This window comes from Molothrus aeneus, chromosome 19 (assembly GCF_037042795.1).
Source record: "Molothrus aeneus isolate 106 chromosome 19, BPBGC_Maene_1.0, whole genome shotgun sequence".
NCBI lineage: Eukaryota > Metazoa > Chordata > Aves > Passeriformes > Icteridae > Molothrus > Molothrus aeneus.
Window position 1 is genome coordinate 9,324,344 of NC_089664.1, and position 24,053 is coordinate 9,348,396.

The window sequence follows — 24,053 nt, forward strand, 5'->3', positions numbered from 1 at the left end:
AGCCCAGAGCAGGCCTGGGGGCTGTCCCAGGAATGGTTGTAATTCCCCAGGATTACACTTGCTGAACTCACAACTTGAATAGCTGCTGGCTGCAGTGCTTTGTGGATTTAGGAGACCTTTTGTGTGCTCCCTTTGGCCACGAGGGGAAAAGTCAGGAATGTCTGTCTAGAACTCCATCTCACAGAAAAAAGCAAGGCTGTCTCCAGCTGTGCAGCCCCTGTGTGTGAGGCCTGAGCACTGAGACAGAGGGGAACTTGGGGAAAAAAATCCAAACAAGAAGGTTGAGCTAAGGCTTTGCCTATCAAAATGGAGATCAAATGGGAAAACGCCCTTCCCTTTGCTTGAGTCTGAGCTCTGTGGCAAAGTCTGTGTGCTCAGGGTCAGAAAGGCTGTGGGCACAGTGTGTGCCCAGCTGAGGAGTCTGACAGAGCCCCAAATCCCTCAGGAATTGTTCTTTTTGACAACACAGAACAAACATTGAAGGACTAACAGTTGCAATCCCTTTTTCTTGGCAGCCTTCGAGGATATGCTTGAAAACCCCTTGAACAGCACTCAGTGGATGAACGATCCCGAGACGGGGCCGGTGATGTTACAGATCTCCCGAATCTTCCAGACACTGAACCGCACGTAGAGGGAGCTGCCAGTGCACTGTGCCACTTCCCCCTGGCCTCACTCCCCCTCCACCTCCACGGGAGGCTGCCTGGATGGTTGGGAAGGGGTGGAGGGAAGGGAGGGAAGGGGGAAATCCTGGCTGGAGGGGTCTCTCACACAAGAGAGTTCGTAGTTACGGCCAACAGGAGTGAGTTGCCTTGTGGATTTTAGTGTTAGTGGGAGAGCTTTGAGGATTTGTTCATGTTTTCAGGTATTAGGTTTAAAATAAAGTATATATATAAAAAAAAATAGGAAAAAGGTTTTGTGCAAACATTTAAGAATCTGATTGTTGGAAAGAAATATTGCTCGTTCAAAAGGCCTGTGACAGTTTTCTGGCCAGTTTTGCTAGGATCTGGCTGGTGTTTACAAAAGGTCACTGACCACTAGCATAGGATATTAATCATCTCCATACAGTATTAATTTATAGCTCTTATCAAATTGCAAAACTGCTTTTTTAAAAAAAAAATTGATTCTTAGGAAATGTTTTTTAAAAGCCCAAATCTTGGGAGAGCAAGCACATTTCTATCCAAGCTTGTTTATCTGGCATTCTAATTTAAGCAGAATCATTCAGAGATGGAATTCTAATAAATAGCATTACTTTTTCCTATTTATTTGCTGCATTAGTGTTGTTGCAGTCCCACTGGGGTTGTACTTGCAGGGGGTTCTCTGTCAGGTACCATAAAGGTGCAGGATCTCTTTCACCACAGAATTCACCACATCAAGACTTGGATTCCCAAGTGGCTGCAAGTCCTAAGCTCACACTCTGCCATATCCCATTGCAAGGAGGGATATGTTCACACAGTGTTGGTTTTTTTCCCATTTTTATGTGCACAGTTTTGGCAAGGGGCTTGTGGGGGTTTTATTCTGTTTACAAACAAAAAGCAGCTGAATTGCATGGGGAGGTTGCTGGGGTTCTGTAAAGCAGCAGAACCACACAGGATTTTATCTTGTTTAAGGTATTTAAAGCACGCTTGAAATTGCTGTCTTTGACTTAGAAGTGGGTTTTCCTTTATACTTATTCTTACCATGGTCATACCAAGAATGTCAGGCTGGGTCTTTCCTATTTTGCCAGAAGACTGACTTGAGATTTCAGAGAGGAATTCTGAGCTATTAAGAGCAGAACTCACTGTGAATATCCAGCTGGTGTTTATGATTGGGCTCTGCAGGTGTTCCATTTTTAGCAGTCTGCTAAAAAAAGGGGTTTATTTTTCAACTTAGTGCAACATGATTGACATCTGTCATCATCCCCGCCATGCCTTGTGCTTCACAGCCCTGCAGGAAAGGCAGAAGAGGCAAATTTTGCAGAGGAAGCAGGTGGAGACCCTGTGCTTAAACAGCACAAAGGTGTCCTGCCAGACAGGGAGATCCTGAGCAAGTCACCTCTGAGCTGTGGGAGGGATTTAGGTGCAGTTGGGGTTTTTTAAACAAAAATGCAGCAAGATGCAACCCGAAACCCTGCAACAAGTTTTGGCCTGAACTTGGCATCTGCTCTGTGCTGTTATGCAGCAGAGGCACTGAAGTTGCCAATTTCTCATAATTAATATGAAGAAGGGTGGGGAAATCAAAACAGCCTGAGATTTTATCTTGTCTTACTATCCCAGGATTCTTTTATTTTTTTTAATTTTGTAATTTCGTATTAAGCTTTACAGTTGATGACTGCTGAAATATTTGCTTCTACATTTGGAAATTCCAAGCTTTATAGAGATGTTTCTTCTGTTCAAATTGGACAGTAATACCATTTTTGTGGGCTCTTGCTAAGAATAGACTGACATGACATGAAATTATAACCTTGTCCTGTAACTGAAGCCAGGAGCCTGATCCTGCACCCCAGTGAGCTCAGCACAGCTACTCATGAGTAGCTGTGACTGAATATTGTGGTCTTATGAAAGGTTTTGATCATTTAATCCTTTTCTTTTGCTTACTCCTGAAGCTTTTTACCTGTAAGAATACCAGAAGATTTTTTACTTGAAGCTCTTAATGTTAGAAGGAAATGTTCCTCTCTACGGTCAGGATTGTGGTTAATATTCCTTTTAATGAGTGCTTTTAGAAGGCAAAGTTGGGGAAAACTACCCTGTAGTTTGGTGGGAGGTTTTTTTGGCTTCTGAATGGATAAGGAGAGGTTCAGAATGAGCAAACAGAACCTTTGGGGCAATTGTGGCTCTTGAAGAATGTAAAGGCTTGGGAAATGCTGGGTTTGATGTCAGGAGTCCATGGTTGGACTGCAGAGCTCAGAGGGATGCAGGAGCTCAGAGATGCCTCCCTCGGAATGGCAGCACCCCTCAGTGCCACTGAGCTGTTACAAAGGCTGGGGAACAGCACCAGGAAAACAGATTATCCTTATGTGACAGGAGGTGAGAATGCCCAGGCTCAGCAGCAGCAGTTGAGAGGCCCCAGGGATAAAGGAATTCTGCATTTTAGGGTGCCGGGAGGCTTGAGAAGATGTGGTTATTTCTGGATTTTGTTATTGCAGCGCTCAACACTTGCACAGCTGAGGTGTTGTTTGGGATGGCTTTAACAGAGCCCTGCTTGGCTTGTGAGAACTGAAGGTTGCAGTGGGCAAAAGCTGAAGGAGACCAGAATTTAGGAGCTGTGGTGTTTGCAGCAAGGCCCAGGAGTTGATTTAAAGCCAGCAAAAACTCCCCTGATGAGGTTGAAGGAATTGATCCAGACATCAGTGGTGCTGGGCTGTGAATTACAGCAGGGGCTGTGTCTGAGGGCCAGTGAGAGACCCCTGAACACACAGGGAGGATTTTGTTAACTAAAACCAGCAGGTTTTGTGAGGAAGAACTGCTCCCAGCAGTGAGGATTTACAGGCTCAGGTCCTGTGCTTGCACCTTGGGGGTTCAAGTTCCAGCTGGCACAGACATGGCAGAGTTAATTCTCTCTTAATGTGGTCAAGAGAAAATTATTGGAAGCCTGGCAGATGGAGCAGGAAAGGGATGGGGTGGTGGGTGACTAAGAGTGTGATTCTTACACTTCCTGCTCTTTGCCCCATTGGTAGCCAGACAATCTTGTACCTTTTGATGTTGCAGGCCTCTTGCAAGTAGCCAGCTATTTATGGAAATATGTCTAACTTATAATTGTGTCACCAAAATGCTGGTATTTTTAATGGCAATGTACTACATGGAAGTTTGTTCTCAGGGCTTCATATTTCTACTCCTTTTTTAGGGGGATGCATTTAAAGGGATGTATTTGGAACATAGGCCAGTGGCTACTTTACAGCTTAGACCTTGATTGTCCTGACCTGTGAGCCTGAGCTGGTGTAACTCTGCTGCTGAGCCTCTGTCCCTGCTCCAGCCCAAAGAATCTGCCATTCCTCCTCTCCTGGTGAGCAGGGACACGAGTCCTCCTTTGGGATTGCTGCATCCCTCCATGGGAATGGTCACACAGGATCAGCCTGCTGGGCTCTGCAGCATTTCAAGGAGGTTTGTGTTCCCATGCAGCTGCAGAATGGACTTGCACAGTTCCCAGAGCTGCCATCAGGCCACTCCTCCTCTGGGAAGGTGGGAGCTCCTCTCCTGCACGAGTTCCAAGGCCTCCAGCTCGTGGCTGCTTCTTGGCAGCCCCTGTCACAGACCTGACCCAAAGCTTGACCCCCTTCCTTCTCTCCTGGAACCAAACTTCCATTTCAGAGATTGATTTTCATATCCAAGCATCTCTTTAGTGGTTCTTGAAATCCTTTTCAGTTAGGACTGTTACAGTTACTTTTGTGAGGCGTTCACACCAAAACAAGCATCGCACCAAACGAATGTACAGCGACACTGTCAGCAAACACTGCCTGGGGAAGGGGCACAGGTTCCTGTGAGCTCTGCTCCAGTGGCAGTTTTCCCAAAGGCTTGTGCAAAGGATAGCCAGTGTTTCATCCAAAGGCACCATCCTGGTTTTCTACTTTTAATATTAATCCCATTTTTATTAACCAAGAGAAGAGCGGCGCTTCCAGCTGGTATTTCCATCCAGCTGAGAGTGCTGGAGCTTTGGGGCTGGAGATCCTGCCTGGATCCCCCTCTCTGGGCCAGCTGCTCCTTGGAAGGATTTGTGCTGGCTGTGGCAGGGCACTGGGGGCAGTCCCCACCTCCCTGCACGGGGTGTTACATGCACGTGAGTGTTCTCGTGGTGGTTCTCGCCTCCATCCCCACATCCAGTGTAGCAAAAGGGGTTTTTTAAGGACCTCTTGCCCTAGATTTGAAGATCTTCAATGCAGATCCTGTTTGCAGCACATGAACTTCAGTAAATGTAAATGCATTAAATTCTTACTGAATTTGGGTATAGTTTTCTATCCAGCTCTGGGGAGAGGGAGGAAATTGGATCACGTTTTAAACGAAGCCCCACAAACCCAAATGTCTCTGTTGCAGCAGGTAACAGAGGCCTGTAGAGATTTTTAATTTGCATATTTTTATCATGGCTTGATGAACTGTACACGAATGTGATTTGCTACCCAGCACTTCCCACGAGGCAGCACCAGTAAAATTACATTGCAAGGTACTGACTTCACATTTTCTCATTTCACCTGTGTATACAGCACTTAGGTACTGCATAGGGTAACTTTGATCTGGCTCTGATGCCGGTGTGTGGCATGCACAGCTCTTCCTAAGGTGTAACATTACTTTTCTGAAGCTTAAACTAGGGCAGACATCCCTGAGCCTGTGGAATTCGGGATTCATTCTGGCCGCGCTCGCGTGGGTCGCCGACCTCTCCCTGAGCAGGAAAACCAGCAGGATTTGCTCCCTGCAGAAACCCTCCGGGCCAAAAGCAAGGAATGCTGCTAATTTGTGATCATTTTAAGCAGTTGCTGTTCTGAAATATATTCCTGCAAGTCAGGGAGGTGTTGGCAAAGCCAGACCTGTTCAGCCTGGAATTGTTTTGTGTGGAGATGTGGAACCCGCGGCCGGGGCTGGAATGAATGCTGAGGCTTTAAACCTGCTCACACATAACCCCAGACATCCATGTTGTGTGTGCTGTACATTTATAATATATCTTCAAAATAAAGTTTTTTGATTTATTACAAGGTGTTTGGAACCATCATTTGCAGGAGCAGCAAAGGTTTGTGGATCCACGTTGTTCAATGGTCCTTGTTCCTGCAGGTTGCTGGAATTGTCTCTCAGAAAGTGGGGTATGAGAGCTGCTCATACAGAGTTTGTGCAGGAAATCCTGGTTCAGCAGCTGGTTTTGCACCTGGAAGGTATTTCTCTCTTTTTCAGGAAAAGCTGCACTTGGGGAGATTGACTGTAAGGGCTTTGTGAAACACGACCTGGTGATCCCCTGGGATGTTCCGATGCCACTGAAGAAGGATTTATCTTGACAGTTGTTGAATGACAAATTGAAATCTTTTCTTTCCCAACAAGGGAACCCTCATTAAGGAGAACAGCTCCAGCAAGCAGCAGCTGGTGGGATGCAGCAACTTGCACGTGACGGAACCAAAATTCCCATCTGGCTGTCGTGGTGCCAGCGCTGCTGTGGGAGATGGGGAAGCACTTCCAAGCCTTGGCCCTCTCCGTGGGTGCCTTGGAGGTAACTGATGGGGGTGTCAATGTGTGAGCTTCTTTCTGTAAAGGAGAGAGAATCTGTGGAGTTCATTTGGGCTTTTGTAATTAATTAGCATTTTCTTCCATGTTCAGGGCAAGGAACCTGCCAGCAGCCTGTTTATTTAGCAGCTACAGCAACTGCCGAGGAGTTCAGAGTGATTTTCATTGTGTCCCATGAGAGATGGAGGATTAGAGTGTGAGACATCAAAATGCTGCTTGCTCAGGTCACGTTGGTAAATGTGGTGGTGTTAAATGCAGGTGTTTGTGGTGTCAGGCCCTAACTCAGGTTTGCTGTAATACACAGCACAGCAGCAGGACAATTCAAAGGCTTGGCTCTCCACTAATTTACAATTAAAACAAAACAAAAAAAATTACCTTAAAGCAGCTTGGGGATGTATCATTAGATAATGACACTTGTGAACCTAAACTGGTACAGCAGGTCTGGGCAGAAATCCACACCTTAAAAATGAAGAGGTGCTGCTGTGTGAGTGCCAGGAGGGGCTGGAATTGGCGTGTGTTTGGCAGCTCCCGGGGCGCCCTCGGCGCAGGGACGTGTCCCAGACTGCTCCAGCAGGGAAGAGCAGCAGCTCCAGCCCGGGAGCCGCCTCCAGCAGGGCCCAAATCCATCTCAGAGGGCGGGGAAGGGAAGCACAGCGTGCACTGGGCTGTGGAGGAGCAGCTTGGTGTTGGCAAGGTGAGCCACTGCTGACAGCACAGCGGTGTGGCAAGAGTGGTTCCCAGCGCTCCGTGGGCGCTGTGCCGGTGCCATCCCAGGGTTGGGCTGGAGCAGAATTAAGGGAGAAATTACTTTCTCTTGTTATTCAAAAGCTTTCACTTCAACTGTAGGACTTGTGAGCTGGATGTGGGTCCTGCAGAATGGCTGGAAGGAGGGCAGGGCTGCAGTGTACGTGTGCGAGCTCGGTCTGAGTGCCAGTGAGTGTGACCTGAGCTGGGACACAGCCCGGGCCCTGCAGATCCTGTGTCACCAGGAATCTGGGCACTGCTGGGGCTGAGGGAGGGACTCCAGTAACTCGAGCTGTGCTGGACCAGACCACGCTGGACTGAAATAAACCTGGAGAGGTGACCAGCTCTGTGATCACGCCAGGGCTGTGATTCAGATGCCTGGCAGAGGAGATGGTGCCCATTTAAAAAGGCTGAGTTCAGATGCCAGGGGCTCCAGCAGCACATCCAGCTGTGGGCTGCAGGTGGGATGCAAACCCCGTGTGGTGGGGTCCCTGCACCAGCCCTGCACCCTGGGGTGCAGCACTGCAGCTTCTGTGATAAAGTGCTGTAAAGCGCGACTGTCGCTAAATTGCCATTAAAAATTGGCGTGGTGGGACTGGGACAGAGCCAGAGGGACAGACGAGCTCCCGCTCCCCCATACTGCCCTTGGAGCTCAGTTCTGTTCACAAAGCCCCAGGTTAAGGAAACAGTTGAGAAATTCCTGACTTTGGCTTCCCCTGGCACCAGGAATGGGTGAAGGTCTCTCCTCAGAGGGGATGCATTGGACCCCTCACGTTCAGGCCCGTTTCTCCTGCACATCTTCCCTCTGGAACACTGCCCTGCAGTGCCCAGCACTTGTGTCCGGCATGGTGGGAGCTGCAGAGGGACCTGGCTTGGAAACCAGTGAGGAGCAGGCAGGAATGTTTGCTGGGCACACACACAGGGGGCTCAGCACCAGCACAAACCAATGCTGCACATAGAGAGGTTTTTCAGAGGGATCTGGCAGCACATTTTCTCAGAGCTGGGCCGTGCGGGGTTTCCTCACGTGCCATCTGGTAGCCACAGCCAGGAGCACGGATGCCTCCATCCCCTCCACTCACAGGCTCTGCTAGACTGAGCCTGATGAGACAGAGGAAGTATTTTTAGTGGGATGAGAGTCCTGCACGAGGCTCTGTGCTGAGCAAGAGCAGGCAGTGATGCAGCAGCTCCATCATCTCCAAAAAATAAACTTTTATCAACCCTCCATGGGAGCAGCCCCCAAGGCATCACAGCCCCGGGCAACATCCCCCACCAGACCCCTCCTGGGGGCTCCTGGGCATCCCTGATTCCATGAGGCTGGAATCAGGGAACCCAAAACTTGGGGCTTTTATTTTTAGCCCAGCAAACTATAAATACAGCCCATGGTAACCCACGGGAATCTGAGCGACTGCTGGGCCCGGGAAGTGACAGCACCAGGGAAGCCGAGGCTGCCGGAGCTGCAGCACCAGGGCTCCAACAGGCAGAGCTCTGCCCTACTCCAGACACCTGGCCTGGATGGAAACACCTCCAACCACTCATGGATTGGGCTGCACCAGGCATGGGGCTGCTGCAGGGGGGACAGGGGGCTGGCAGGAGGAGTGGGTGCTGCTTGTGGCTGACAGGAGAGGGGAGAGGAGGGGTGGGGAAGGTTCACCGGAGGATTTAGACTTTCTTCTTTGCAAATCTGGCCTCTGACTTCATCGCAGTCTGTTAGCTGAAAATTATCAAGAGATTTTTGTGAGTTTTCTAATTTTGGGATTAATGCTGGAGAATTTTCAGGGTTTAATGTCTCATTTTGGGTCGAGAAATCTGTCCCAAACACTGGGGGGACTCTGTAGCTGTTTGGGAACAGCTCTTTTTCGAAATTCTTTTGTGTTGGGATCAAAGGGTTGGCATTTGCAGGGGCAAAATAATTCTTTGTCTGTCCTGTATTTATTAAAGCAGCTGTCATATTCCACCCTCCCCGTGAAAAACGCCAATAACTTGTTTTTAAAATTTTAAAAGTTTAATAGTAATACAACGGTTATAAAAAGAGTAATACAATTACAGTAATAATAATTTGGACAATTTGAATTAGGACAATATGAGACAACAAACACAAAGAGTTACGGACGTCCGGGTACCTTTTTGTGGCCAGCAGGAGCCCGAAAAAGGACCCACGTTAACAGAGGGTTAACCCTTAAAAACAATAACCGTTAAAAACAATACCGCGGAAGGATACATGCGAGGCGCTGCAGTTTTCGCCCGCTGTGGTGCCGTGAATGGACCCGGTGGCGGCGGAAGCGGCGTGCCAGGGCAGAGGGATGGCGGCCGTGGCCGCGCAGCGGCTCGGAACCGGGACCGGGCTGCAACAAAGCGGCGGCGGGGGCGGCGGCGGCGGCGGCGGCGGCGGCGGGGGCGGCGGCGGGGGCGGCGGCGGCGGCGGCGGCGGCGGCGGCGGCGGCGGCGGCGGCGGCGGCGGCGGCGGCGGCGGCGGCGGCGGCGGCGGCGGCGGCGGCGGCGGCGGCGGCGGGGGCGGCGCGCCGTGCAAATAGAACTGCGCATGCGTGCGGCTGATCCCGGAAGCGGCGCTGTGGTTGGATGAGCCGGCGCGGAGTGATATCGCTGGGGGGGAGGGGGGGGGCGGTTGTAGCAACTGTGCATGCGCGGGTGGTGCCACTAGGGAAGCCGTGATGGCGGGGGGGCCGGGGGGGGTGCGGGAGGCGGCGGAGCTGCGGCAACGGGAGACGGGGCTGCGGCAACGGGAGACGGGGCTGCGGCCGCGGCCGGGGAAGGGAACGACGGGACGGCCGCGGTTGCAGGAGGCGGCGGAGCCGCGCCATCCAGCGGCTCTGAAGCGGGAGGCTGCGCTGGGGAAGGCGCGGCTCGGCCCGCCATGCAGCGGCAGCGGCAGGAGCAGCAAAGCGGCCACGGGCGGCGGCGGGGCGGCCTCGTCAGCGGGAGATGATCCCGGGGTGGCGGGAGGCTGCCGCGGAGGGGGCACGGCGGGCGGTGGGCCAGTCGGCGGCTGGAGCGCGGCGTGCAGCCGCTGGGAGCTGGGGTGGCGGCTGGCCCGGCGGGCAGGGGCGGCGGCAGGCACGGCAGAGCCCGCAGCCACCGGTGCAGACGCCGCGGCGCCGGCACGGGGTGGCTCGGCGGGCCGGAGCGGCCCGGTCCCAGCGCAAGCGGTGCCGTGCCGGGACCGGGGAATTGCGCCGAAACACCGGCAGGGACTTGGTCTGCCGTGGGCGTCTGCGCTGCCGCGGGGGCCGTGGGCAGCTCGGGGTGCGCTGCAGGCGCTTGAACGCCAGGGTGGGGGGGCGGCAGCGAGCACAGGGGCCTCTGGGGACGCAGCCAGGCGCGCTCGGCACCGCAAATTCGGGAGCCGCAGGGAACTGCAAAGACGCAGCAGCAGCGACGGGACTGGGGCCAACACCGGCGCCGTGTCGGCAAAGGGGGCGAGGGCAACGGGGGGGGGGCGGGAGGAGCGGCCGCAGTCCCGGGGAGCAGGGAGAAAGCGGCCGCTCGGCAGGGGCGGCAGGGGGCGGGGCCACGGTGACGCCGGTCGGCGGCTCGAAGGGGCGGGATTAAGGGGCGGGGCCGCGAGCTTGGCGAACCCGGGGGCGGGAACCACGGCAGCCGGGACAGCAGGAACCAACGGGATGGGTGGGGCAACTGCTGCGGGCATCCCCCTTGCGGCAAAGAGCTCAACCAGCGCCCTGAGAGCTGGGACCGGCTCCACGGCAGCCATATCCCGGCGGGAGATACTAATAAAGAGCCTAATTCCCACTGTGTCCCAAGAGTAGTAAAAGGTGCCGTAAAGCGCGACTGCCATAAAAGCTGCCGTAAAGCAAAACTGTCGTAAAAGGTGCCGTAAAGCAAAACTGTCGTAAAAGCTGCCGTAAAGCGAGACTGTCGTAAAAGGTGCCGTAAAGCGAGACTGTCGTAAAAGGTGCCGTAAAGCGAGACTGTCGTAATAGGTGCCGTAAAGCGAGACTGTCGTAAAAGGTGCCGTAAAGCGAGACTGTCGTAATAGGTGCCGTAAAGCGAGACTGTCGTAAAAGGTGCCGTAAAGCGCGACTGTCGTAAAAGGTGCCGTAAAGCGAAACTGTCGTAAAAGGTGCCGTAAAGCGAGACTGTCGTAATAGGTGCCGTAAAGCAAAACTGTCGTAAAAGGTGCCGTAAAGCGCGACTGTCGTAAAAGCTGCCGTAAAGCGAAACTGTCGTAAAAGGTGCCGTAAAGCGCGACTGTCGTAAAAGGTGCCGTAAAGCAAAACTGTCGTAAAAGGTGCCGTAAAGCGCGACTGTCGTAAAAGGTGCCGTAAAGCAAAACTGTCGTAAAAGGTGCCGTAAAGCGCGACTGTCGTAAAAGCTGCCGTAAAGCGCGACTGTCGTAAAAGGTGCCGTAAAGCGCGACTGTCGTAAAAGGTGTCGTAAAGCGCGACTGTCGTAAAAGGTGCCGTAAAGCAAAGCTGTCGTAAAAGGTGCCGTAAAGCAAAACTGTCCTAAAGATACGCTTGGGACACAGTGGGAATTAGGCTCTTTATTAGTATCTCCCGCCGGGATATGGCTGCCGTGGAGCCGGTCCCAGCTCTCAGGGCGCTGGTTGAGCTCTTTGCCGCAAGGGGGATGCCCGCAGCAGTTGCCCCACCCATCCTGTTGGTCCCTGCTGTCCCGGCTGCCGTGGTTCCCGCCCCCGGGTTCGCCAAGCTCGTGGCCCCGCCCCTTAATCCCGCCCCTTCGAGCCGCCGACCGGCGTCACCGTGGCCCCGCCCCCTGCCGCCCCTGCCGAGCGGCCGCTTTCTCCCTGCTCCCCGCGAGTGCGGCCGCTCCTCCCGCCCCCCCCCCCCCGTTGCCCTCGCCCCCTTTGCCGACACGGCGCCGGTGTTGGCCCCAGTCCCGTCGCTGCTGCTGCGTCTTTGCAGTTTCCTGCGGCTCCCGGATCTGCGGTGCCGAGCGCGCCTGGCTGCGTCCCCAGCGCCCCCTGTGCGCGCTGCCGCCCCCCCACCCTGGCGTTCAAGCGCCTGCAGCGCACCCCGAGCTGCCCACGGCCCCTGCGGCAGCGCAGACGCCCACGGCAGACCAAGTCCCTGCCGGTGTTTCGGCGCAATTCCCCGGTCCCGGCACGGCACCGCTTGCGCTGGGACCGGGGCGCCCCAGCCCGCCGAGCCACCCCGTGCCGGCGCCGCGGCGTCTGCACCGGTGGCTGCGGGCTCTGCCGTGCCTGCCGCCGCCCCTGCCCGCCGGGCCAGCCGCCACCCCAGCTCCCAGCGGCTGCACGCCGCGCTCCCCCCGCCGCCTCCCCGCCGCTCCTCCCGCCACCCCGGGATCATCTCCCGCTGACGAGGCTGCCCCGCCGCCGCCCGTGGCCGCTTTGCCGCTCCTGCCGCTGCCGCTGCATGGCGGGCCGAGCCGCGCCTTCCCCAGCGCAGCCTCCCGCTTCAGAGCCGCTGGATGGCGCGGCTCCGCCGCCTCCTGCAACCGCGGCCGTCCCGTCGTTCCCTGCCGTGGCCGCAGCCCCGTCTCCCGTTCCCGCCGCCTCCCGCACCCCCCGGCCCCCCCGCCGCCGTCACGGCTGCCCTAGTGACGGCCCCCCCCCCGCACCAGCGATATCACTCCGCGCCGGCTCATCCAACTACAGCGCCGCTTCCGGGATCAGCCGCACGCATGCGCAGTTCGATCTGCACGCCGCCGCCGCCGCCCCCGCCGCCGCCGCCGCCGCCGCCGCCGCCGCCCCCGCCCCGCGCTGCTTTGGCCGAGGCTTTGGTGCAGCCCGGTCCCGGTTCCGAGTCGCTGCGTGCCGCTGTCCGGCCACGGCCGCCATCTCTCTGCCCTGGCACGCCGCTTCCGCCTCCACCGGGTCTGTACACGGCACCACAGCGGGCGAAAACTGCAGCGCCTCGCATGTATCCTTCCGCGGTATTGGGATGGCACAGCAGGATGGTGCCAGGGCGGGGATGGCACAGCAGGATGGCGCCAGGGCGGGGATGGCACAGCATGGTGGCACCAGGGCTGTACAGCCCCACACGTGTAGGCAGCACCCACAGCCGATGGCCCAAGTCAGCAGCACTGTGCATGGGGACAGAGGGGCCACCCGTGTCACAGCAGGACGGGACCGTCACGAGCCATGTTGTGTTCATGCCCGGGTACGGCTCATGGTGTCGTGGTCACTCTCCTTGCTTAGACCCCCCCTGCTCTGGGGCTGTGTCCTGCCCACATCTCTGCCAACCTCGGCAGGTGCCACGGCCATGGGAAGGGATTGCGGGGGGAATCTGGGGATGGGCACCCCAGGGCATGCAGGACCCCCTCTGTGCCCAGCTCTGCAGCAGGGACGGACACACCGTGTGCCCCTGGGCTTTGGCATCCCTGCCAGGAGTGTGGGGACCAGGCTCCTTAGAGTCTCCTCCTCCTCTGAGAGCTCAGGGTCTGTGAGGCTGAGGCTGGGCTGTCAAAAAGCCTTTGAGAAACTCCCTCACCACAGTGTGAGATTGTGCTGTCCTAGGAAGGAGGAGATACTCCCAAGAATGACTGGCTTAGGACAGGAATCAATGATCCAGGATGGATTCAAGCCATATAATGTGTAAATTACCATTTAGCAGCAATGCTTCCACAGTTTCTGCAATCAGAAAACAGGAAGTTTTTCCAAGATTAATTAGTTCCCTGCTGTATATTAAGGATAATTTTGTGGACACAGCTGACAGCCAGGGAAGCCTCTCTTCAGTATCCAGTGCTGGCTGCTGTTGGAGAGAGGATATTGGGTTGGGTGGCACAAATGAATGTGTGAAAAGAAATGTACAGCTCAGGCATTATCTGGGAGATGGAAAAGCATTTTTAAAATGCCACGTTGGCAAAACTTTTGAGTAGAGCCACTTTGGTTCTAATGAAATCTGATGTGCCTGCTGATTTCTTTCAGTGTGAGTGGCTGCTGGGAGACAGAAAACCTTCTCCAGAGGACTTAGATAAGGGCATTGACACCAACAGCCCTCTCTTCCAAGCCATCTTAGAAAACCCAGTGGTACAATTAGGGCTCACCAACCCTAAAACTCTACTAGGTAAGTCCTGTGTGGGTTCCTGCTGGCTTTGCCAGGAAATCCAAGCAGAGATGATGGTGACAGCTCCTTTGGGGGACAGGGGCAGCTCTGAGCCTGTTCCTGCCTTGCAGCAGCTCTGCTGTTGGTTTGCTTCATGCTGCAGCTCAGCTGAGCCCAGAGCAGGCCTGGGGGCTGTCCCAGGAATGGTTGTAATTCCCCAGGATTACACTTGCTGAACTCACAACTTGAATAGCTGCTGGCTGCAGTGCTTTGTGGATTTAGGAGACCTTTTGTGTGCTCCCTTTGGCCACGAGGGGAAAAGTCAGGAATGTCTGTCTAGAACTCCATCTCACAGAAAAAGCGAGGCTGTCTCCAGCTGTGCAGCCCCTGTGTGTGAGGCCTGAGCACTGAGACAGAGGGGAACTTGGGGAAAAAAATCCAAACAAGAAGGTTGAGCTAAGGCTTTGCCTATCAAAATGGAGATCAAATGGGAAAACGCCCTTCCCTTTGCTTGAGTCTGAGCTCTGTGGCAAAGTCTGTGTGCTCAGGGTCAGAAAGGCTGTGGGCACAGTGTGTGCCCAGCTGAGGAGTCTGACAGAGCCCCAAATCCCTCAGGAATTGTTCTTTTTGACAACACAGAACAATGACTGGCTCTGTCATGTAGATAGAAAAGGTTTTGCATTTAATCTTTGGCTTCAAAACTTATTTGAAGCAATGCTTTTAAATAAAGGCTATGTGCACAGCTCATTCAAGAGAGCCTTTAAAAATACTACTTTAAATGTAATTAGGAGAGTTTGCAAGCCTTTAAATAATTCAAGAGCAGAACCTTCCCACTCTTGATTTCTGAACAAATGGTCTCTTCATTTCCAACAGGGGTTCCACATTGCAGCTCAGAATATAAATAGAAAATGAAATGCCATTATAGGAGCTCATGGAGCTTGGATGAACATCAGAGAACAAATTCCTAATGTTACATCTGCAAATTGCTTATGTCACAGGTTTTAATAATGAGGGTTTGCATTGAATGAGCTCCTTACAGAATATTGATAAATCTTTAGTTTTAAGCTTGTGAGTCTGTGTTAAAGAAAATAGTTCAGGTGCTGAAAGGGGAGATCTGGATTTTATTTTGGGCTATCCTGGAGGCAAGTTGCATGACCTTGAGCAAGGTATTAATGAGGAGCCTTTCAGAGGTGCTGGGCACTTCCAGCTCCCACTAATGGTCCTTGAGCTTTGTGCACTGACACTCCTGGGAAAATCAACCCTGACCTTGGGCCAGGCTCTTCCAACACTGACATTTTGGTGGGTGTGCAGCTGCTTTTTCTGTCCCGCTCTGTGGTGACTGGCTCCAAGTGTCCAGGAGCCCAGCTCAGTGGCTGTCCAAGGGCTTCAGTCAGTGCCTGGCCCATTCTTCTGCCAGACTGGCAGCTCAGCTCTTGCAGTGGCTGCCTGGTTCCTTCAGCATGAGTAGAAAAGTCAAAACTAGAAACAGTCAAAGAAAACAACAGAAAGGCAAACAAACAGCCAAGCTTATTGTAAAGACAGAATATGAAATATTTGGACCACTTAGCACAGGGAACAGGCAAGGGGTGGCTGTGCTTTCCATGAACTGTCTTGGTTAAGTAGCAGGGAGGAAATAAATCCAGGCTGGGATGTGGATAAAGCTTTGGTCAGAGGAGTGGAGCTGCAGGAGAGTGTTCAGGAATGGATGAATTTCATGGCATGATCCTGGAGACAGGGGCCTGGACACATTTGTTAAGGCTTTACCTTTTCAGCCTCATGTCCTTGAGGTTTTGTGGGCTGGCCTGTAATCCAGGCTGAGCATTTAATCACTGTCTGCAGTGAGTTCAGTGCTGAGAAGGGAGGAAGGCACAAAGCCTGTGGCATCAGCCCAGGCTCTGGACCCTTGGGAATGCCCAACGTGTATCCCCAGCATTCCTGGGCACTGCCTTTGAGCTGCAGTTATTCCTCACTGTCCTGCTGTGGAAACCTCCCAAACATTGACAGTTGCAATCCCTTTTTCTTGGCAGCCTTCGAGGATATGCTTTGAAAACCCCTTGAACAGCACTCAGTGGATGAACGATCCCGAGACGGGGCCGGTGATGTTACAGATCTCCCGAATCTTCCAGACACTGAACCGCACGTAGAGGGAGCTGCCAGTGCACTGTGCCACTTCCCCCTGGCCTCACTCCCCCTCCACCTCCACGGGAGGCTGCCTGGATGGTTGGGAAGGGGTGGAGGGAAGGGAGGGAAGGGGGAAATCCTGGCTGGAGGGGTCTCTCACACAAGAGAGTTCGTAGTTACGGCCAACAGGAGTGAGTTGCCTTGTGGATTTTAGTGTTAGTGGGAGAGCTTTGAGGATTTGTTCATGTTTTCAGGTATTAGGTTTAAAATAAAGTATATATATAAAAAAAAATAGGAAAAAGGTTTTGTGCAAACATTTAAGAATCTGATTGTTGGAAAGAAATATTGCTCGTTCAAAAGGCCTGTGACAGTTTTCTGGCCAGTTTTGCTAGGATCTGGCTGGTGTTTACAAAAGGTCACTGACCACTAGCATAGGATATGAATCATCTCCATACAGTATTAATTTATAGCTCTTATCAAATTGCAAAACTGCTTTTTAAAAAAAAAAATTGATTCTTAGGAAATGTTTTTTAAAAGCCCAAATCTTGGGAGAGCAAGCACATTTCTATCCAAGCTTGTTTATCTGGCATTCTAATTTAAGCAGAATCATTCAGAGATGGAATTCTAATAAATAGCATTACTTTTTCCTATTTATTTGCTGCATTAGTGTTGTTGCAGTCCCACTGGGGTTGTACTTGCAGGGGGTTCTCTGTCAGGTACCATAAAGGTGCAGGATCTCTTTCACCACAGAATTCACCACATCAGGACTTGGATTCCCAAGTGGCTGCAAGTCCTAAGCTCACACTCTGCCATATCCCATTGCAAGGAGGGATATGTTCACACAGTGTTGGTTTTTTTCCCATTTTTATGTGCACAGTTTTGGCAAGGGGCTTGTGGGGGTTTTATTCTGTTTACAAACAAAAAGCAGCTGAATTGCATGGGGAGGTTGCTGGGGTTCTGTAAAGCAGCAGAACCACACAGGATTTTATCTTGTTTAAGGTATTTAAAGCACGCTTGAAATTGCTGTCTTTGACTTAGAAGTGGGTTTTCCTTTATACTTATTCTTACCATGGTCATACCAAGAATGTCAGGCTGGGTCTTTCCTATTTTGCCAGAAGACTGACTTGAGATTTCAGAGAGGAATTCTGAGCTATTAAGAGCAGAACTCACTGTGAATATCCAGCTGGTGTTTATGATTGGGCTCTGCAGGTGTTCCATTTTTAGCAGTCTGCTAAGAAAAGGGGTTTATTTTCAACTTAGTGCAACATGATTGACATCTGTCATCATCCCCGCCATGCCTTGTGCTTCACAGCCCTGCAGGAAAGGCAGAAGAGGCAAATTTTGCAGAGAAAGCAGGTGGAGACCCTGTGCTTAAACAGCACAAAGGTGTCCTGCCAGACAGGGAGATCCTGAGCAAGTCACCTCTGAGCTGTGGGAGGGATTTAGGTGCAGTTGGGGTTTTTTAGACAAAAATGCAGCAAGATGCAACCCGAAACCCTGCAACAAGTTTTGGCCTGAACTTGGCATCTGCTCTGTGCTGTTATGCAGCTGAGGCACTGAAGTTGCCAATTTCCCATAATTAATATGAAGAAGGGTGGGGAAATCAAAACAGCCTGAGATTTTATCTTGTCTTACTATCCCAGGATTCTTTTATTTTTTTTAATTTTGTAATTTCGTATTAAGCTTTACAGTTGATGACTGCTGAAATATTTGCTTCTACATTTGGAAATTCCAAGCTTTATAGAGATGTTTCTTCTGTTCAAATTGGACAGTAATACCATTTTTGTGGGCTCTTGCTAAGAATAGACTGACATGACATGAAATTATAACCTTGTCCTGTAACTGAAGCCAGGAGCCTGATCCTGCACCCCAGTGAGCTCAGCACAGCTACTCATGAGTAGCTGTGACTGAATATTGTGGTCTTATGAAAGGTTTTGATCATTTAATCCTTTTCTTTTGCTTACTCCTGAAGCTTTTTACCTGTAAGAATACCAGAAGATTTTTTACTTGAAGCTCTTAATGTTAGAAGGAAATGTTCCTCTCTACGGTCAGGATTGTGGTTAATATTCCTTTTAATGAGTGCTTTTAGAAGGCAAAGTTGGGGAAAACTACCCTGTAGTTTGGTGGGAGGTTTTTTTGGCTTCTGAATGGATAAGGAGAGGTTCAGAATGAGCAAACAGAACCTTTGGGGCAATTGTGGCTCTTGAAGAATGTAAAGGCTTGGGAAATGCTGGGTTTGATGTCAGGAGTCCATGGTTGGACTGCAGAGCTCAGAGGGATGCAGGAGCTCAGAGATGCCTCCCTCGGAATGGCAGCACCCCTCAGTGCCACTGAGCTGTTACAAAGGCTGGGGAACAGCACCAGGAAAACAGATTATCCTTATGTGACAGGAGGTGAGAATGCCCAGGCTCAGCAGCAGCAGTTGAGAGGCCCCAGGGATAAAGGAATTCTGCATTTTAGGGTGCCGGGAGGCTTGAGAAGATGTGGTTATTTCTGGATTTTGTTATTGCAGCGCTCAACACTTGCACAGCTGAGGTGTTGTTTGGGATGGCTTTAACAGAGCCCTGCTTGGCTTGTGAGAACTGAAGGTTGCAGTGGGCAAAAGCTGAAGGAGACCAGAATTTAGGAGCTGTGGTGTTTGCAGCAAGGCCCAGGAGTTGATTTAAAGCCAGCAAAAACTCCCCTGATGAGGTTGAAGGAATTGATCCAGACATCAGTGGTGCTGGGCTGTGAATTACAGCAGGGGCTGTGTCTGAGGGCCAGTGAGAGACCCCTGAACACACAGGGAGGATTTTTGTTAACTAAAACCAGCAGGTTTTGTGAGGAAGAACTGCTCCCAGCAGTGAGGATTTACAGGCTCAGGTCCTGTGCTTGCACCTTGGGGGTTCAAGTTCCAGCTGGCACAGACATGGCAGAGTTAATTCTCTCTTAATGTGGTCAAGAGAAAATTATTGGAAGCCTGGCAGATGGAGCAGGAAAGGGATGGGGTGGTGGGTGACTAAGAGTGTGATTCTTACACTTCCTGCTCTTTGCCCCATTGGTAGCCAGACAATCTTGTACCTTTTGATGTTGCAGGCCTCTTGCAAGTAGCCAGCTATTTATGGAAATATGTCTAACTTATAATTGTGTCACCAAAATGCTGGTATTTTTAATGGCAATGTACTACATGGAAGTTTGTTCTCAGGGCTTCATATTTCTACTCCTTTTTTAGGGGGATGCATTTAAAGGGATGTATTTGGAACATAGGCCAGTGGCTACTTTACAGCTTAGACCTTGATTGTCCTGACCTGTGAGCTTGAGCTGGTGTAACTCTGCTGCTGAGCCTCTGTCCCTGCTCCAGCCCAAAGAATCTGCCATTCCTCCTCTCCTGGTGAGCAGGGACACGAGTCCTCCTTTGGGATTGCTGCATCCCTCCATGGGAATGGTCACACAGGATCAGCCTGCTGGGCTCTGCAGCATTTCAAGGAGGTTTGTGTTCCCATGCAGCTGCAGAATGGACTTGCACAGTTCCCAGAGCTGCCATCAGGCCACTCCTCCTCTGGGAAGGTGGGAGCTCCTCTCCTGCACGAGTTCCAAGGCCTCCAGCTCGTGGCTGCTTCTTGGCAGCCCCTGTCACAGACCTGACCCAAAGCTTGACCCCCTTCCTTCTCTCCTGGAACCAAACTTCCATTTCAGAGATTGATTTTCATATCCAAGCATCTCTTTAGTGGTTCTTGAAATCCTTTTCAGTTAGGACTGTTACAGTTACTTTTGTGAGGCGTTCACACCAAAACAAGCATCGCACCAAACGAATGTACAGCGACACTGTCAGCAAACACTGCCTGGGGAAGGGGCACAGGTTCCTGTGAGCTCTGCTCCAGTGGCAGTTTTCCCAAAGGCTTGTGCAAAGGATAGCCAGTGTTTCATCCAAAGGCACCATCCTGGTTTTCTACTTTCAATATTAATCCCATTTTTATTAACCAAGAGAAGAGCGGCGCTTCCAGCTGGTATTTCCATCCAGCTGAGAGTGCTGGAGCTTTGGGGCTGGAGATCCTGCCTGGATCCCCCTCTCTGGGCCAGCTGCTCCTTGGAAGGATTTGTGCTGGCTGTGGCAGGGCACTGGGGGCAGTCCCCACCTCCCTGCACGGGGTGTTACATGCACGTGAGTGTTCTCGTGGTGGTTCTCGCCTCCATCCCCACATCCAGTGTAGCAAAAGGGTTTTTTTAAGGACCTCTTGCCCTAGATTTGAAGATCTTCAATGCAGATCCTGTTTGCAGCACGTGAACTTCAGTAAATGTAAATGCATTAAATTCTTACTGAATTTGGGTATAGTTTTCTATCCAGCTCTGGGGAGAGGGAGGAAATTGGATCACGTTTTAAACGAAGCCCCACAAACCCAAATGTCTCTGTTGCAGCAGGTAACAGAGGCCTGTAGAGATTTTTAATTTGCATATTTTTATCATGGCTTGATGAACTGTACACGAATGTGATTTGCTACCCAGCACTTCCCACGAGGCAGCACCAGTAAAATTACATTGCAAGGTACTGACTTCACATTTTCTCATTTCACCTGTGTATACAGCACTTAGGTACTGCATAGGGTAACTTTGATCTGGCTCTGATGCCGGTGTGTGGCATGCACAGCTCTTCCTAAGGTGTAACATTACTTTTCTGAAGCTTAAACTAGGGCAGACATCCCTGAGCCTGTGGAATTCGGGATTCATTCTGGCCGCACTCGCGTGGGTCGCCGACCTCTCCCTGAGCAGGAAAACCAGCAGGATTTGCTCCCTGCAGAAACCCTCCGGGCCAAAAGCAAGGAATGCTGCTAATTTGTGATCATTTTAAGCAGTTGCTGTTCTGAAATATATTCCTGCAAGTCAGGGAGGTGTTGGCAAAGCCAGACCTGTTCAGCCTGGAATTGTTTTGTGTGGAGATGTGGAACCCGCGGCCGGGGCTGGAATGAATGCTGAGGCTTTAAACCTGCTCACACATAACCCCAGACACCCATGTTGTGTGTGCTGTACATTTATAATATATCTTCAAAATAAAGTTTTTTGATTTATTACAAGGTGTTTGGAACCATCATTTGCAGGAGCAGCAAAGGTTTGTGGATCCACGTTGTTCAATGGTCCTTGTTCCTGCAGGTTGCTGGAATTGTCTCTCAGAAAGTGGGGTATGAGAGCTGCTCATACAGAGTTTGTGCAGGAAATCCTGGTTCAGCAGCTGGTTTTGCACCTGGAAGGTATTTCTCTCTTTTTCAGGAAAAGCTGCACTTGGGGAGATTGACTGTAAGGGCTTTGTGAAACACGACCTGGTGATCCCCTGGGATGTTCCGATGCCACTGAAGAAGGATTTATCTTGACAGTTGTTGAATGACAAATTGAAATCTTTTCTTTCCCAACAAGGGAACCCTCATTAAGGAGAACAGCTCCAGCAAGCAGCAGCTGGTGGGATGCAGCAACTTGCACGTGACAGAACCAAAATTCCCATCTGGCTGTCGTGGTGCCAGCGCTGCTGTGGGAGATGGGGAAGCACTTCCAAGCCTTGGCCCTCTCCGTGGGTGCCTTGGAGGTAACTGATGGGGGTGTCAATGTGTGAGCTTCTTTCTGTAAAGGAGAGAGAATCTGTAGAGTTCATTTGGGCTTTTGTAATTAATTAGCATTTTCTTCCATGTTCAGGGCAAGGAACCTGCCAGCAGCCTGTTTATTTAGCAGCTACAGCAACTGCCGAGGAGTTCAGAGTGATTTTCATTGTGTCCCATGAGAGATGGAGGATTAGAGTGTGAGACATCAAAATGCTGCTTGCTCAGGTCACGTTGGTAAATGTGGTGGTGTTAAATGCAGGTGTTTGTGGTGTCAGGCCCTAACTCAGGTTTGCTGTAATGCACAGCACAGCAGCAGGACAATTCAAAGGCTTGGCTCTCCACTAATTTACAATTAAAACAAAACAAAAAAAATTACCTTAAAGCAGCTTGGGGATGTATCATTAGATAATGACACTTGTGAACCTAAACTGGTACAGCAGGTCTGGGCAGAAATCCACACCTTAAAAATGAAGAGGTGCTGCTGTGTGAGTGCCAGGAGGGGCTGGAATTGGCGTGTGTTTGGCAGCTCCCGGGGCGCCCTCGGCGCAGGGACGTGTCCCAGACTGCTCCAGCAGGGAAGAGCAGCAGCTCCAGCCCAGGAGCCGCCTCCAGCAGGGCCCAAATCCATCTCAAAGGGCGGGGAAGGGAAGCACAGGGTGCACTGGGCTGTGGAGGAGCAGCTTGGTGTTGGCAAGGTGAGCCACTGCTGACAGCACAGCGGTGTGGCAAGAGTGGTTCCCAGCGCTCCGTGGGCGCTGTGCCGGTGCCATCCCAGGGTTGGGCTGGGTTTTCTCCTTCCCTGTGTTCACTCCCATGAATTGGTGGTCACGGTCAACACTGCCCCTTAAAAGGAGCAGAATATTGTGCAATTACCCATCAGCTCCTCTGGACAGGGTTCCGGCAACTGCCCAGAGAAGCTGTGGCTGCCCCATCCCTGGAAGTGTTCAAGGCCAGGTTGGATGAGGCTTGGAACAACCTGGTCTGGTGGAAGGGAGTGGAACAAGATGCTCTGTAAGGTCCCTTCCAACCCAAACCATTCTGTGATTCTGTGAAACAGATGGAAGCAGCAGATGCTCCCCCTGGGAGCTCCTGTGCCCTGACAGCCCAGTGAGCTCAGACCAGGCTGCCGTCCCCTTGGTGACAATCCTGTCATGTGCTCTCTGCTTGATCATGCCTTTCTTTGAAATTGATTTTATTATAAGAGGAACTGGCCAAAGGAAGCAGCAGCTCTGGAAGCTGCTGGGGATGATTTGGTATAGGGAAATTTGGTTTGGAGCAGAATTAAGGGAGAAATTACTTTCTCTTGTAATTCAAAAGCTTTCACTTCAACTGTAGGACTTGTGAGCTGGATGTGGGTCCTGCAGAAAGGCTGGAAGGAGGGCAGGGCTGCAGTGTACGTGTGTGAGCTCGGTCTGAGTGCCAGTGAGTGTGACCTGAGCTGGGACACAGCCCGGGCCCTGCAGATCCTGTGTCACCAGGAATCTGGGCACTGCTGGGGCTGAGGGAGGGACTCCAGTAACTCGAGCTGTGCTGGACCAGACCACGCTGGACTGAAATAAACCTGGAGAGGTGACCAGCTCTGTGATCACGCCAGGGCTGTGATTCAGATGCCTGGCAGAGGAGATGGTGCCCATTTAAAAAGGCTGAGTTCAGATGCCAGGGGCTCCAGCAGCACATCCAGCTGTGGGCTGCAGGGGGGATGCAAACCCCATGTGGTGGGGTCCCTGCACCAGCCCTGCACCTTGGGGTGCAGCACTGCAGCTTCCCCAGTGTTGCAGGGAGAGTCCCAGCTCTCCAACAGGTTTTGTTACCCATCCATCAGCAGTTGCATAAGGAGCTCTCCCACTCTGGGAAGCAGCATGGAGCAGGAGCTGGTTCAGCTCTGGGTGCAGGGTGTGAGCAGTGGCTCCAGAGGCCTCACCCCTAATCCTGGTGAGGGCTGCTGGAGCCTCTTGGGGCTGTGCAGGTGTTGGCTGCTGCTGCTGCACCCCAAGACTGAATTATTCATGGCAGACTTGCTGTGCTTATGCATGATGTGGTTTCTTGGTTCTTATGAGCTGTAGCTCAGGCATAAACCACATTTATGTAGCTGTGAGCCTCTTTTTGCCCTCTGAGGAAGGGCTGCTCCCCAGGGAATCTGTGCCCGGGAGTCCCAAACCCGCAGCAGCTCCCACGCACCCCAGGTTTGGTTGAATTATTTATTGAGCTCCTCCTTGATGTGGCTGTGCAGGACAAAACCTGGAACTGTGAGGCCCCAGGGCTGTGCTGACCCTGCTGCTTCAGCCATGCACAACCTCAGCCCCTTCCCGCTGTGCAAGGGCTGGAGAGGAGTTTTGAACAACTCTCTGGATTTCTCAGCACATGGGATTAGATTTTTCACTCTGTCCCCATGGCCTTAGTGGGGGTGAGCTGCTGGACCCCCCGAAGCCCCACATAGCTCCTCC

General features: G+C 52.1%; 1 protein-coding gene across 3 annotated transcripts in view; it reads left to right on the top strand.

Moving 5' to 3' along the window:
* The window catches only part of UBAC1 (UBA domain containing 1), a 31,380-nt gene extending 10,287 nt beyond the window's left edge, over positions 1–21,093 (top strand). For 2 of the 3 annotated variants that reach the window (XM_066563014.1, XM_066563016.1), the window contains exons 10-12: positions 516–6,159; positions 13,807–13,945; positions 15,952–21,093. In XM_066563014.1, coding sequence (XP_066419111.1) covers positions 516–631 — 116 coding nt within the window. In that variant the 3' untranslated portion in view covers positions 632–6,159; positions 13,807–13,945; positions 15,952–21,093. The remainder of the gene's footprint in view (positions 1–515; positions 6,160–13,806; positions 13,946–15,951) is intronic. The other variant, XM_066563015.1, reaches the window with a different exon arrangement.
* The last annotated feature ends 2,960 nt before the right edge of the window (positions 21,094–24,053 follow it).